The 13,363-nt window shown below is 42.6% G+C and overlaps 1 protein-coding gene across 4 annotated transcripts in view; it reads right to left on the bottom strand.

Moving 5' to 3' along the window:
- The window catches only part of LHFPL6 (LHFPL tetraspan subfamily member 6), a 264,546-nt gene extending 253,251 nt beyond the window's left edge, over positions 1 to 11,295 (bottom strand). The window contains exons 1-2 of one of the 4 annotated variants that reach the window (XM_035302526.3): positions 11,016 to 11,295; positions 8,323 to 8,882 (exon numbers count right to left, since the gene is read on the bottom strand). In XM_035302526.3, the coding sequence (XP_035158417.1) occupies positions 8,323 to 8,707 (385 nt within the window). In that variant the 5' untranslated portion in view covers positions 8,708 to 8,882; positions 11,016 to 11,295. Of the gene's footprint in view, positions 1 to 8,322; positions 8,883 to 9,455; positions 9,860 to 10,360; positions 10,637 to 11,015 lie in introns of those variants that run through there. The other 3 variants (XM_002748993.7, XM_078375326.1, XM_035302527.3) reach the window with 3 other exon arrangements.
- Positions 11,296 to 13,363: the final 2,068 nt, after the last annotated feature.

Raw genomic sequence — 13,363 nt, forward strand, 5'->3', positions numbered from 1 at the left:
TGGTAGGCTATTCATTGCTGCCTCAACTCAGCCCTTGTTGTGGTCTATTCAAGGTTTCAACTTCTTCCTGGTTTAGGCTTGGGAGGGTGCAAGTGTCCAGGAATTTATCCATGTCTCCCAGGTTTACTGGTTTATGTGCATAGAGTTGTTTGTAGTAATCTCTGATGATAGTTTGTATTTCTGTAGAATTGGTGGTGATATCCCCTTTATCGTTTTTTGTTGCATCTATTTGATTCTTCTCTCTTTTCTTTTTTATTAATCTGGTTAGTGGTCTATTTTGTTGATCTTTTCAAAAAAACAGCTTCTGGATTTATTGATTTTTTGAAGGGTGTTTTGTGTCTCTATCTCCTTCAGTTCTGCTCTGATCTTAGTTATTTCTTGTCTTCTGTTAGCTTTTGAGTTTTTTTTAATCTTGCTCTTCTAGTTATTTTAATTTTGATGATACGGTGTCGATTTTAGATCTTTTATTGCTTCTCATGTGGGCATTTATTGTTATAAATTTCCCTCCAGACACTGCTTTAAATGTGTCCCATAGGATCTGGTATGTTGTGTCTTCATTCTCATTGGTTTCAAAGAACATCTCTGCCTTCATTTCATTGTTTATCCAGTTGACATTCAGGAACCAGTTGTTCAGTGCCCATGAAGTTGTGCGGTTCTGAGCTCCCAGGACCATTTTTCTTTTTCCTGGTAACACCTATAGGTACACCCAGAAATTAATGTTCCTCGGAACTCACTTGAGGCTAATGCTTCAAAGGAGCCAGAAGATCAATTCTTGTGTCGTCCAAGAATAAAAGTTTTGAGTAGCTGCTTTTATTCTTTCTGATTATAACCAACACCCACAATAAGACACGCTTGCCAGGCTGGAGAGTTCAAATACAGAGCATATAACAGTGACGACTTTGTCTGGAGCGCAAACTCCAGATATGTAAGTATCTCATGATACTTACATAGAATGATAAAAAGATCTTTTGAGTGTGGTTTTTTAATTATTTCGGTGGAAATGGTCATGAATTCACATTCTTCAGCTGGTTTCCTTTGTGACTAACAACTTGTTTTCACAAGACAGGTCAACAATTTGCATTTCAGTCTTTCCTTTAGCGAGGCCAACTAATTCACACTGACCATGGCCTCAGGGGTATCTGGCTACAGCTGTGTTTGCTGGTAGACACTAAGGGAAGTAAGTTAAAAATCAAATGACTCTCTAAGAAAGACTCTACCCCACCTAACGTAAATGGAGAATTGAACCATGTCAAAAACTAATCTAAATAATTCTAGGGAAAACAAGTTGCACAGCTGCTAATAATAAGTTCAGGTGTAATGGAAAACTCCACATCCCACTATTTTAGGACCTATTATTATCACTATTTTTACTTCAAAAATACAATGTTAAGAAGTAAAAAGCAGTAATTTGAAACAGGGAAAAACTGAGTAAATATGGCAAAAAAGAAACTAGATCTGAGCCCACTCTTACGGAACATGTAGCAGCAACGTCATCTTGCTGCAGGATGAAGGAGGAAACACGACGGTGGGTTTGCAATCTGCACTGGAGTCATACATCAAAATACAGTCCTCATCTAAGTATAGTATGGAAAATATTGCATTCCTTTTTATGAGTGTATATACAAGGCTAACCGTCACCTAAGCGTAAGGTCTTTTAGGCTGACTGACAGCACCATGGACCACACCATGGTAACCTCTGTGACCTGCACGTACACTCCAGATGAGTTCCTGGAACTAGAAAGTCTGAAGTAACTGGAAAACCACAAAACGAAAAGAAATGACCAACCCCTGCAGTGCCTAATTAACTTTGAGACATTCTTTTATTGTTCCTTATTCCTGCCTCAACTGATAAGGCAATTATACTTTGTAACTGACTTTGGTCAAACTTGTGACTCCAGAACCTATGACCCCCACTTCCATCTTGCAAAAGTCACCCTGAGCTGTAACTTCTGTAACTTTCCACTGCCTACCCCAAACCTATAAAACCAACTCCTATCCCTTCACCCTCCACTGACTGTCTTCAGACTCAGCCCGCCCACCCCTGGGTGAATAAACAGCCATGTTGCTCACACAAAGCCTATGTGGGGGTCTCTTCATTCAGGCACATGTTTTAACGCTAAGGTCAGCAAGCAGTATAAAAGCAAAACCAACAATAAACCCATCTGGTCCTACACCAATTCTAATGTTCTGCAGCACATCATTCTGATGTGCAGTTTTGCACATCACCCACAAAATGACCACTACAGAGGTAATGATGATTCACTGTAAGCTTAATCGTTGGGTAAGTCTACACCCCAATACTAGTACAATATGAGGTTTTAAGCAAATAAAATTAGTTTGTGTTTCTCCAGATATGGTCTGTGAACCATCTGTGTCTAGAACACCTGGGGAGTTTGTTCAAAGTGCTCCCTGGCACCACCCAGACCTTCCCAGCAGTCTCTCTGGGGCTAGGCCTTGGACTTGCCACATGGAATAAGCTCTCTGGTGAGTGTTAAGCCTGCTAGAGAGCTAAATGAATATTGTATTAAGGCTGGGTGCAGTGGTTCACACCTGTCATCCCAGCACTTTGGGAGGCTGAGGTGGGCAGATAACCTAAGGCCAAGAGTTTGAGACCAGTCTGGCCAACAATTGAAACCCTGTCTCTACTAAAAATACAAAAGTTAGCTGGGCATGGTTGCAGGTGCCTGTAATCCCAGCTACTAGGGAGGCTGAGGCTGGTGAATCGCTTGAACTCAAGAGGGAGATTGCAATGAGCTGAGATCACACCATTGCATACTAGCCTGGGCAACAAGAGCAAAACTCCATCTCAAAAAAAAAAAAGGAGTAAATCCTGACATGGAGAATTAGAAGCTTCATAGGAAAGCAACAAAATAATAAAAATCTTTCTTATGTTAAAGCTTAGAAAGCAAGATTCTTTAGGAAAAAAAATATGTAAAAAAGTAAACTGGTGACCATGACAATTTGGAAACATCATTTAAAAGCATTATTAGATACAACCATATAAAATTTTGTGTTCTCTATATTGTAAAAGATTTTTTCATTCTTCAACATCCTTGCCTTTAACAAATCCAGAGCTTAGGGTACATGTTCTCTCTGGTGCTCAGTCAGCTGTCTGTAGTATGTCTCCCTTTCTTTCTTTTCTTTTCTTTTTTTTGAGGCAGAGTCTTGCTCTGTCACCCAGGCTGGAGTGCAGTGGCTCAATCTCGGCTCACTACAACCTTGGTCCCCTAGGTTCAAGTGATTCTCATGCCTCATCTTCCAGAGCAGGTGAACTACAGGCACATGCCACCATGTCTAGCTAAGTTTTCCATCTTTAGTGGAGACAGAGTTTCGTCATGTTGCCCAGGCTGGTCTCAAGCTCCTGACCTCAGGTGATCTGCCTGCCTTGGCATCCCAAAATGCTGGGATTACAGGCATGAGCCACCACGTCTGGCAGGCACCTCCCTTTCACTCCTTCCTGGCTGGCAAAGCCCCATTCCCACTGTTTTACCATGCAGGCCTCCACCTCAAGCTTGTTCCTTTATATTATCAGTGTTCATGGTTGTCATGAAAGGCATGATCTATGGCCCTAGGAAGTATGACCACTGACCAAGAGTTTATCACCTTCTTCCCCAAAGATGCTGAAGACCAGGAGATCTTTTCATTAGTCAAAGCTGATTCAAGTGCCATTCCACCTAGCAGGAGAAATTCAGAATGACTGGCTCCTAGGGTGCCCTTCTGGCCTAATCATTCTATGTTTCCAAGATATACATGCCTGTACAGAGTTGGCCAAGGGCCGGCTGTCCGGAACCATCCCTATGGTCCATGGTATGGTCTTCATCCCTTTCAACTCACAACTTCTAACTGAAAATCCACTGCATGCAAACTTCAGAAGTTGTATTAAGGCTTTATTTTGAATTCTCCATGTATAAAATCTTGTGTCTGGTATAAGAAAATGGTAAATAAAATAAAATTTTGTATATAATGCATATATTATAACATGTATACATATGTATGTATATAATATGCATTGAGAGAGAATTCCAGACAATTTGTTGTGACAAGAACTAAGAGAAATGGAACAAGAATGTGCTAAATCAACACCAAACTGCAGAGGTAGAGCTCCTTTATGGTATAATTTTAGAGAGGATTATAGCATATTATGACGCAACTACACTTTAACTCAGTTCTGAAGGTAAGCCAGAAGTCGCATTTTCTTAAATAGAAAACGGTTAACTTAGAACGTGGTTCTCAAGATGTGGTCTCTTAACCAGCATCAGCATCACGGGAGAACACGTTAGACGTGCAAACTACCACTTACCCCACCAAAGCTACTGACTTAGAAATCCTGGGCAGGCCCCAACAATCCGTGGTTTTAAAAGTCCCACAGGTGATTCTGATGCAAACTAGAGTTTAAAAACTGCTGGCTTAAAACTCAAGACAACTCACCTGGACCTTCTATCATAGGTTAGAGTGAGCTAAATAAAACAAGAGTATTATAGTACTCTATAAGGTATAATTTAAAAAAAAAAAAAAGGGGGCCCTTCCTGCTTCCCCAAGTGGCCTAAGAAGTCCCTACATTTGTGAAAATTATAGCAACTGCTTTCAGTTAAAACACTCTCACAGAAAGCCACTATGCCCATGAAGATGTCAACACTCATTATTTAGCTATTACTCAGCTGTCACTTGGCAGAGAGCTTGGATATAAAGAAAAGCATAACGTGGCATATCATATGGCAGGTCAGATTTACAGTAAAGCAAGGGAAGGAGAGTCCCAAGCATCTCCCTCAAGGCATGAAAGACAGGCCCAGGTGGAACTCTACAGTAAGGAGACTATGAAAAGGCAATGATGCTTTCACAACGCAGAGCCAGAGATGCTCAAAGAAGCATTCTGACATCATCACTGTCTTCAGCAGTACTTAATTATCAATTAGTTGAGATGATCTCCTCTGGCTTCTTAAAACAGAACAGTGTCTAAGCTGGAAAGGTAATGGTTTGCTGCTGATTAGCATTCCACACACATTTCACATATATATATGACAAATGTTCAAACTAAACGTGGAACAATATAAATCCAGACTCTCCTTGGTACTTCCTCATTACTGCACCAGCAGTTTCTTGAGATGAAATGCACACATTCAGATTCTGATATTTGCAAGCACCACCTGACAGAACTTACAAATACACTTAATATGTCTTTACAACATTCTTACATGTATCATTTACAGAGCATGTAAATCTTACTAATATGTGCATCAAAAGGTTGATATTAATTTTTTTAAATTCTGTTAAAATCCTTAATGACTAAAATGGCATTTGGAAGCACAAAATTTTATACTCAACAATCAAAAACTTTGAATCCTGTATTTTCTCCCAGCACCCTTACCACACTATATACATGTTAACATTTTTATTTTACATTGTATTGCCCAAAGCCTTTCTACATGCCTTTTAAAAAATCAGTTGAGGGTAAAAACTCAACCCGCACTAGTTCTTTAAAGTTAGGACATAAACATACCTTATAATATGAAATGGAGATAGCAGCAATTAACGTTTCTGTACAGGTTACCACAGGAAAAGTGATAGTCATTGACTCCTTGAGGGATTCCAACTTTAGGTAGAAAATACCCATGTACAGCAGCCCAATTTTACACAGCTCCGTCAGTTAACAGCTGACATTTTAACCTCTAACCAATCACAGCAAGGAGATTCAGAATTAAGTTTGACATTTTGTCCTTTAACTTGTTCCAAAGTACTGCAGGGGTTTTACTGCCTGATGTTATACCATATGTGCAAACTCTAGACACAGCAGACGGGGTTAAGCAGGATGCCTCTGTATTCCGCCATTCTCCTGCTTCCTGTTGTTTCTGGAACAACCTAACTTTAGCCAAACATAACCCTTCCGGGCACATCATTTTTAGCAGGAGAATCCGCCTCGTAGCAAAGTTCCCTGTATGTTGATTACATTTCTGAAGCGCGGCAGTCTATGTGATTCATAGAACTTACTGGTTTGGCATCCTGCAGAGTCTTTACGAAATCCAATTCATCACAGAAAAAAATTTATTAAAACAAGTTTTTGTAAATAAAAACCTAAACAATTATGAAATGAACAACCTAGGGGATTCTTTTTGAAGCTTTTGTTGTTGTTGTTATCTGGTCTCCCATTAAGTAACAGTGATAAACATCAGATTCTTTAAAACCTTTTCCATATTTCAAGTTATTTTTTAATTCTAAATTTACTGTTATCTTTGGTAATGGGTATGTTTACTTGTGCTCTCAAGAGGGGAGATTCTGAAAAGCCCTCTTAGATTTTATATCCAGAATTGCTTTTGCCCGTATAAGAAACATTTTTGAGAAATGAGAGAATATCAGCTGCTACTAACAAATTATTCTCTTAGCTTGATGTCAGAAACTCTTACCAAGCCAGAGTTCACAAAAAGCACAAAGAAAAAAAAACAAAAACTTTCTAAAAATATATACATATAACTTCCCCAATTGTCTGTCCCCCTGTGTATTCTGTAAAGCAGAACATTTAGCTCTATATAATTCAAAAAAAATCTATACATAACTTAGAGAGGGAACCATAAATCTCATGGGTCTCAGATTCACTTCCGGTTGCCTGCCTTCATTACACGTTTAAAGGTAATCAATAAAAACTGATTTCTCTTTGTAAGCATTTTCCTGTTCTGCCAGAAATAACAGCAGGCCCTGCCCTAAAATGAAGAAAAAATGGAAAGTAATATTTACCATAAGAGGAGAAAATGAAACTGCCTAAGCGTTTTTCCTGAGCCAAGTGAAACACAAACAGCAGAGCAAGTTTATTCTCACAGAAAAGAATCTTAAATTCTCTTGGCATTCACTCTATTCTGAAAATCTGTGATATCAACAAGTTTTCAAACTCTGAATTTACATTTCCACTTTCAATGACAACTTCTCTAGGTTTCCTAAGAGTTTTAGCTACATAACTGTGTAAATACACACATCACATGCAAGGTTTTTGTCAATGTTAAACATTGAAGCTGTCAAGAGAGGACAGGTAGGTCCCCTGGAGGGGGACTGCCTCCCTGGAGGGACTGAGATGCAAAACCAATGGGGAAAAAAAATAAACCAACCGAATGAGAACACAATTACATCAGTAAGGAAAGAATGGACACTTCTACCTCATTTCAAAACAAAACTTTCTATCTCACTTCAAAACACAAAACTTTGCCACTTGCATTTTCAGCACAAGAATTAAACATTACTTAAAACATTACTTGAAAGTTTTATATTAAAGAATCTGAAATAATCCAATGGGGTTCTCTCTCAGGGGAAGACTGTCTCACAACTATTCATTTTTAATTTGTTTTTCTTCTTCTAGATTCTCCACAAAAGACCGTAAGAGAACACCAAATGGGAGAGTAACAGACCTTTACTCTGTCACGAAGTTCCAAATACATTGTGTAAGTTTTCCAGGCTTCCTATTTCCCTTCGCCCTGCACTATCTATGGAGGTTGTCATATTTCACCAGGGTGGACTGTAACTCAGACAAGTTCAGCCGGTCAGGTTGAAGAATGGAGGTGAAAAGCACAGTGGAAAAGACATAACGTACAATTAAAACCATATGAGCAGAGATATTGAAGCAATACTCGCTGGAGGAAATCCAAGTAAAAATCAAACCTTTTCTGGTGTTAGTGAAACTGTCCAGTCCATCCGGGACAAGCACACATCATTTGTTAAATATACCTTTCTTTTTTTCCACAGCAAGAGCACCCGAGAAAGTTAAACCTAACAAAGTAATTAAGCTGACACCTATCTTTGTAGAATAGTTAAGTTCATAGTTATATAAAACTGATCTCTCATTTAAAAGGGTTAACACTTACTTAGACATTCAGCTTAAGATTGGGCAAGAGTAAATTTTGCAACCACCAACGTGTATTAGAGGTTCATGATAACCATGTCGGATCAAAACCCTTTTCCACTTGTCTGTTAAATCTTTACCTCTAAGACCCAAGGATATTAAGACAAAGATAATCTAATTGCCTATTATTGAACATAAAGAACGAGAAGCTAGAAACCAAACTGTCTCCTCTACTAGACTGCAAACAACCTAGATGCTACTGTTTTCACATAGGTGGCACTTAGCGAGCCAGTGATGTGTATGCACAGAAATTAAGGACTCTTGAAGTTGTAAAGCAATGTTGACAATAATCTTAACTTTGGCAACCTATCAGCAAAGCCATTCCAAATCTATTTCTCTGATGCATTCCAAGTGTCAGTTATAATAATCTCAGTAGACAACTGAAACATAATTTTTAATGTTGCAGATTCCAGTAAACAACTCGAGCTCAGCAAGTCACTTACCCCCAAGAAACTGAATTCCTCCAGCCACTCTTCCCACGGTCCTGGAGATGAGCTCAGAAACGCAGCAACCCATGAGGGCTGTGAGCGCCACCAGGAGGAGGAGGCCACAACCCAGGCCGGTCACAATGGTGCAGATCCTCCACTCTGCGCTGGGGATGCCCTGGAAGGAGGCATAGCGCCCACATTCCTCCACCATCACCATCATCTGCCGACTCTCATCATGCACAGGATAGGAGCACCTCCGGAAGGTACCGAAGGACACAGGCTTGCCCAGCTGTGATCCCCAGAGCCAGTAAGGCATAAAGAACCCCACGCAGGAGGTGGCAGCACAAAGAAAAGAGAGCAAAGCCCAAATTACTCCCGTACAAGTCAGGCTGGAGGCCATCTCTCACCAGACAGGGCAATGAGGACCCCCAAGTAAATGTTCAGGGACTGCAGGAGTGAATGAAGGCGTGAAATCACCAGGGACCCACAGGTAATCCACAGCTCCGTAACGCAGAATAGATCTTCAGTCTTACTGGACATCAACTTTCCATCCTGTGTACTAAGGATGATGGTCCCTGATAAAACAACAGGAAACATTAAAAGTTAAAGGCATAGAGAGAGGCAATAACACCCTCTCAGCGGGTCTACAATTTTCAGTTAACATTCAGACTTGCCTGAACACTTTAACAGTGGGAAGAACTAATTCTCCTTATGAGCTTCTCCATAACTCAATTTTTGTCAAAGCAGCTCAAAGCTTTTTCATGTCTTTACCTCTTATAAATGTTCCCAAATTAACTCTGAGCGTGATTTTACTTAAGGAAATGCCTGATTTTTGTTTGACAGGCCAATGAATTCATTCTATATATTATATACTCACATGAAAAGTAATGTAGTGTTTTCACTGGCAATAAACAATTAAAATAAAATGAACCATGCCATGGTTTCTTTTCTTTTTGGCTTGCAAGTTCGTGCTCATGGTTTTTCGCAACTTTTCCGTGTCTCTTTAAGGGTACGTTAACTCTCTGCATGAGCCAAACAAAATAATCAGGATAATTTTTCACAATTGCAGAGTACCATAAATTTAACAAACATTATGGTCTGCGGAGGCACGTACGGTCCAGAACTATTACCAGACACTCTGTACTCACTCAGCAGCGTTTCAGAAGTTCCTTGGTCTTAACATCTTCTAGTGTAAAAGAACGCCTGTGTCTGACTTATTTGGGGCCTGCAATTTTGATTCATTGATTGGAATCATTTCTCCCACTAAATGATTGTCTAATCTGAACAGCAAACCATACTTCCCAGTATTCCACATCGAAGCCCAGTCGTCCAAATGGTACGAGGCATTTATTTTCACCCCAGCCTTTCAGAGTTTCTCAGCCATTTCTTGCATTTTCTATAAACACGTGAATACAGACGCACACAGCCCATCCACCCTAGAGTTACACCTCCAGGATCCTCACTCCAGCTTTCAGGGTCCACAGCAAATTCCCCCTTTTCTTTACCTCGCCCCTACTGTTTTTTTCTCTAACCACCGCCCATTTTCAGTTCTAGATGTCACTCAAAAGGGAGGTCCAGACGCTACTTTTTTTTTTTTTTTAATCTTGTCAACTGCAGTCAGTGGCTGAAGTTGATCTATCTGGGCCACGAGGCTGGGGAAGAGCAGCAGGGGGTGGCGTGGGGGCGGGGGCCCCCATTTCCAACTGCGGTGAGGCGCCCTCGCCAAGACGAGCCCATATTTAGCCCCCTGCCACTGCTCCTCGAGCCACCCCACCCATGGAGACACACAATGATCCCTCCATTCTAAAAGCGGGCAGGAGGCATTTTTCCAGCCGGCTCTGGGCGAAGGGAGGGGATAAGGATGGGAGGCAGCACCCCCCGGAGGCAGACGCGGAGAGCGGACGCGGCGGGCAGGGAGAGCCGAGGGATCCGCCGAGCTCAGGAAGTCCGGAGCCCGGGCGGGTGCAGCCCAACTCCGGCTCCGGGGCAGAGAGGGAGCCCGGGAGAAAGCGGCGGAGCCCACGCCCACGGGGCAGCCGAGCGCGTTACTTACATGGCTGGCGGGCGGCGGCCACCTTCCCTCCCGCGTCCCGGGCGCACACACAACTTGCTGTCCTTCCCGGGCGGGAACATCCACGGCAGACCAGACCGTCCTGCCCTTCTTCACCTGGGTCCCTAACAGCCGCAGAGCCCGACCTGCAAGAGCGGGGCTTGGCAGGCGGCGGAGGGTCTCCAGGAGCGGGGCTGGCACCGGCAGAGACCGCGCTCAGGCGAGTCCGCGGAGGTGGCTCTGGCGGAGCGCAGCGGCCGCGCGCGGGCGCCGGGAATCGCACGCAGAGCCGCGGAGCCCCCTTGGCAGGCGCGGCACGCACCGCCTCCTCCCCTCCGCGGCCCGGCCCTCCTCCTGCTCCAGTCCCTCCCCTCGCGCCCCGGGGAACTCCGGGCTGACAGACCCGGGACGCGCCGGGACGTTCCTGCAGCGCCGGGCGGGGAGGGGGCGCGGGGCCAGGCGCACCCCCGGGGGCAGCTCCCGCGGCTCCTCCCCTCGCCTCGAGCCCGCTCGCGCGCCCTCCCCTGCGTCTCATTCAAAGCTGAGTGGGGGAGACAGACGGACGCAGAAGTATGGGAATAAGTTGCTTATCTTCCTGGGCGACCTCGAGGGGCCACGGAAGAGGACGCACGTTCCCTGCTGGCTTTTCTGGACTTACTGTTGGGGTTTTAAGCTCCAGTTTTCCCGCCGCCTTTAGAAGAAGCCGTAGGCGGGAAGGAGGGCCTTGAGGAGTGGGTGAAGTGGCCCTTTTGAGTTTTCAGGAGGCTCTTGAGAAGTGGTCACTTGGGAAGGCGGTGAATGAGGCGGTCGTGGACGTGGAAATGAGAGCACAGCAGAGGGCCTAAGGGTCATGTGCAGCAGGGGAGCGGAAACCTTTGCAGTCGAGCCGGGGAGAAGGCAGGGGAGGACCTCTAGCGAGCGTCGCCCAAGAGATACCCTCTTTCAAAGGGCTCTCTCGCTCCTTCTCTCTCTCTCCCTCCCTCCCTCCCTTCCTGTCCCTTCACTTTCTCCCTCCCTGCTGCTCCATCCTGCTTCCTGATCAATTTTGCAATCTATTCCATCATTTGATTTCTTTTCTGAGAAACAACTGATTTTTAGTTCCCCTCTGGACTTGATTTTTTCCACTTGCCATTAGCACTAACCCCTTTAGAAGTTTAGAGCTAGATCAGTAGATGACTGTGGGAGTCTCTGCTGAACACAGTATTTTAAGAAGTGTGCCATCTGGGAATAGCAGTTTTTGAAGCAGTTTCCCAGATATAGTTTTTGTGAGGTGCCTTTTTACAGGAGTTAATAATTGGGAAGATATAGATTTCATAGCAGATTTCCAGACTGCACCATTTTAATTAGCCCTGATGGTGTTCATTTTTCCCACAAAGACAGCTGGAGATATGTGTTCTTTTATTATTTTGAAAGACCTTAAGTGATTTGTTCCAGGCCTTTTGAGGTCATAGGTCTTTTTTAAAAATATGATGAAGCTGATGAGCCTTACAGAAAGAAAAAAAAAAAAAAGCACATACATACAAAGCTTTGCCACAGTGACTCTGAAGAAGGAAAGGATATTTGGCAAGATCCGAAGATAATGTTGATTATCGTTACCCATGGCTGGGGAGCACTACTGGCATCTAGTGCGTAAAGACCCAAGATCCTGCTAAATACAGTGCGCAGGACAGTCCCCCAAATTACCTGGCCCAAAATGTCAATCACTTGAATGAAATATCAGGTGGTTTCCATTCCCTTAAAGCCCATCCATGAATCCCACATTCAGAATCCCCAATTTAAGTGTTTCTGTTTTTGTATAAGTTGTTTTAACTCTTCTTGTACAAATCACCAGTTACTGGGCTCAGTGACAGCATAAGAATAATTGGTCTGACTTCCAGTTGGGTACCACACCCCTGGTTATTACACAGAGGCTCCATCCCTATATGATGTGATGGTGGAAGGTATGATCATAAAAGACAAAATAATAACAGGGAGACTCAGTCACCTCCATACACCTGCTGGGGAAAGTGCTCGCAAACACTTACTCAAGCTTTAAGCACCTGAGCTGGCTGGAGAGATGTTAACAATAATTGTGGTTACCACGGAACGACTCCTTGCTGTGTGGTAGTATGTTCAGATTTCTTAATAGATTACTTATCTGGTCCTCAGAAAAGAAAAACTATGAAGAAGGAACAATTATTATTTGACAGCAAGGATAAGAAGTAATTGGCCCAGAATTTACAGCTAATAAGTGACTTTTAAAACAATCTCATTATTTGCACTCTATTAAGCAAAGTAAATGCCATCACAGAGATTATGCCTAAAATGAAAAAAATTATAGAAGAGGCCAAATTTTAAAAAACCTGTCCGGATGCAGTATCAATTATTTGTGAAAGTATAATGCTGGAACTCAAATTTCTAACTTAAATGAGTGAATGTAGACAAACGGTGATCTTTCTGAGCCTGTTATCTCATTGTTGAAAAGAGATTGGAATAGATGATTTTAATTTCTTTTTTAAGTTCGGGACTTTCAGCATCATGGTTATGTAGGTACTCTTTGAGAAGGAATTTAGAGATCATCTAATCTTGTCAGGTATGTAATTTTACAGCTGAGGAAAGAGGCTCAAAATTCTTCTAGTGTTTTACCCCAATCTGAGGCAAGAATCCACATATCTTGATTTCTCTTTCTAATTATCCTACCAAACTATAAAATCTTCTGAATTACTCCTTATGTTCTTCCATGCACACTTTGTAAGCAAAATGCATAATAATTTATTTAAGTCCCTTTGCATTAAATTTGCACCTTTAAAGGACCATTGAATTACTTCGCAGGCGGAAGTTCCCACATGGCGGATACCGCTTGTAACGCCTAGTCCAGGCTTGGGTTTCCAGTAGGTTTGGATAGTTGCCTCATCGAGTCACGAGATGAGATCATGACTGCAAAAGTGTATGGAAAGCTATCAAGTGTTTATGACAACACTCTTGGTTCATTCACAGTCCTCTCTCCCTTCTCACCAGATACACTTC

This window comes from Callithrix jacchus, chromosome 5 (genome assembly GCF_049354715.1).
Source record: "Callithrix jacchus isolate 240 chromosome 5, calJac240_pri, whole genome shotgun sequence".
In the NCBI taxonomy this organism is placed as follows: domain Eukaryota; kingdom Metazoa; phylum Chordata; class Mammalia; order Primates; family Cebidae; genus Callithrix; species Callithrix jacchus.